Genomic DNA, 2,620 nt, shown 5'->3' on the forward strand with positions numbered 1-2,620 from the left:
CGGTTAGCAAGATCCTTCCTACAAATCGGGTACAACGCAACTTGCTTGCTAACCTTCCACCACAACAATCCCGCCCCCTTGATAAACGACCAATCACATTCACTTTATTCGCTGTGTAAACTCGGAAAACTCATGAGAATTCGGAAATGCGGTTGGAACAGCCGCTTCCCTACGACTTTAAGTAAGGAAACAAAGTATTTGTACTATGTTAGTTGAATACCAATGATTTGGTGATATTTGTTTTGAACCCTAACTCACAAAAAAAGTGTTTATTTCTAGTTTGATGTAGCATCATTTTCCATGATAAGCCAATTTGTTAGACGTCCTTTCTAAATCTCTCCATCTATGGCTCCGATCTGGCTGAGTGGGCAGGGATTAGCAGGTGAGGCATGTGAGAATAAGACGGACGTTAGGGTCCAGATGGTGAAAAGGTCTGTACCATCATGACATCAAATCATTTAAATAACTGTAGATTATTGTCTGTTTTAGAAACAGATTCCTCCTGTTTTCTTGAACAAATGTTAAGAACCTATAATACCGTCCAATTCAGGAGATACAGAAAGAGATTGCAATAATGAGTAACAATATTTGTCAGACTCTGCGTTGGTTCAGGCTGGATGAGGAGATAACCAGAAGAGACATACCTTTGGCATGATTGTATCTGACAAAAAGTGCTACAAGTTCAGGCAGAGGGTCATAGAGAGAGGAAACATGAGAAAGGGCGGTATCAACCGCTTCATGTCCTCATTGACAGGCAGGCGCAGAGACATTTTTGGAGGCAGGTGCTAGAGTTAAAAAAAATAAGAACTTTCCTTTAACCTAATACCGAGGCTACAACAAATAAGCTAGTAACTAGTAGGAGATCATTAAAGTATCTCTGCTTCTGTCTCCTTGAACCCCAGTGGGCCTCAGCAGATGGCCGCTCACATTGAGCCTGGTTCTGCTGGAGGTTTCTTCCTGTTCAAAGGGAGTTTTTCCTCTCCACTGTCACTACAAGCATGCTTAGAGTGAGGGTTGCCTTTCAGTCAATGTTTCGATGCAATCAGCTGGTTTTCCTTAGACTTTTAAAAATTATTATTTAACCTTTATTTAACCAGGAAAAAACTCCCATTGAGATTAAAACCATTTTTAAAGGAGTCCTGGCTAAGAGGCAGCAAAGCTACATACTAAACAGAGACACATTAAATTAAATGACAGGTACATAAAAAAAACATCAAGTAAAACAATCACAGATCATTGAGGCTGCTTCAAATTCTTTCCCTGTCAATTTAAAAGCATTTAAAGCTAAAAACTCAATCAACTTCCAGTTTCTTTGTAAAATATTCCACGCACAAGGAGCCGCGCAGCTAAAGGCTTTCTTCCCTAGTTCTGTGCGGGCAAAAGGAGCAGTGAGCCTCAGCTGATTGTTGGGTCTCAGGGCAGAAGAAGCAGAAGATGGAAACCTTTGAATCATTTTGACTGGATGATCTGGTGAACCAAAAGTGCCTTGAGATGACATGTGTTGTGAATTGGCGCTATAAGAATAAACTGAATTGAATTGAAATCAATAAATTAATCATTCAATCGTTAAATGAAAGAAATTACAAATATTAAAACCAGAGAACGGATCTGACTCAATGGGAACATTTTGGCTCTGCTTCCTCAAACAGACTATATGCTCTTTGCTTTCCCACAGGTCCGTCTACGGTTTAAGGAGATCCAGCGCAGCAAGGAGAAGCTCACCTCCCATGTGACACGGGAGGAGTTCCAGGAGGCCTACTGTGAGCTTTGCACGCGACCTGATGTTTACTTCCTCCTGGTTCAACTGTCCCAGGACCGGGAGTGCCTGGACCCTCAGGACCTCCGCCTCTTCTTGGAGACAGAGCAAGGATTGTCTCTGGCTACGACCGAAGGCTGCTGGGAGCTCCTGAAGCGCTACGAGCCCTCGGCCCAGGGCAGGGAGAGGGGCCTGCTGGGTCTGGATGGCTTCGCTCGGTACCTGCAGTCACCCGAGTGTCAGCTGCTGGACCCGGAGCACCTGGGGGTTTGCCAGGACATGAACCTGCCTCTGTCCCACTACTACATCAGGTCTGAAGGTTCACTTTACCTTGAATGATTAAGATCCTTAGGGTAGAATAAAGATTCACTAACAGCAGTGCCCTGCAGAACGGCTCTGACCTCCTGAACTAGGGATGCAAGTTATTTGATAAATAAACCAGTCTGAAGCTGACTGATCTTATGGACTGACTAAATATGATTGATTAAAGGACAGGGCATGTCGCTCTGACATACTGTCAGACAATTGGCCTCTTTGTGTCAAAGAAGTGGACGCTAACCTATAGAAGTAAATCTGTGTCGCTGGGATTTGAATTAAAAATGCCACTGAAATTTTAATGTTGTGTGTTTGTTCTTACTGTTTTAGTGTTTAAATATATTCAGAACACATTTTTGACCTAAAAAAAAATTCATTGTCATTATTTCTACACAGTTGAAATTTCATTTGTTATTTTCTCTTCAAGCTAAAAATTTACATTACTATTTCAAAGTGATTACATTTTAAAAACTTATTTTTCAGTTTAATTTTTCAGTGTTAAAAAAAATCTGCAGATTAAAAAATTCAACCTTTTAAAATTCAAACTCA

At 41.3% G+C, this 2,620-nt stretch overlaps 1 protein-coding gene across 1 annotated transcript in view; it reads left to right on the plus strand.

Annotated features, from left to right (window-relative positions):
• Positions 1–2,620, plus strand: part of plcl1 (phospholipase C like 1) — a 189,099-nt gene that overhangs the window by 141,351 nt on the left and 45,128 nt on the right. Inside the window, exon 5 of the mRNA XM_015391938.1 lies at positions 1,676–2,067. Coding sequence (XP_015247424.1) covers positions 1,676–2,067 — 392 coding nt within the window. The remainder of the gene's footprint in view (positions 1–1,675; positions 2,068–2,620) is intronic.

The sequence above is a fragment of the Cyprinodon variegatus genome, unplaced genomic scaffold (genome assembly GCF_000732505.1).
Source record: "Cyprinodon variegatus isolate N-32 unplaced genomic scaffold, C_variegatus-1.0 Scaffold565, whole genome shotgun sequence".
NCBI lineage: Eukaryota > Metazoa > Chordata > Actinopteri > Cyprinodontiformes > Cyprinodontidae > Cyprinodon > Cyprinodon variegatus.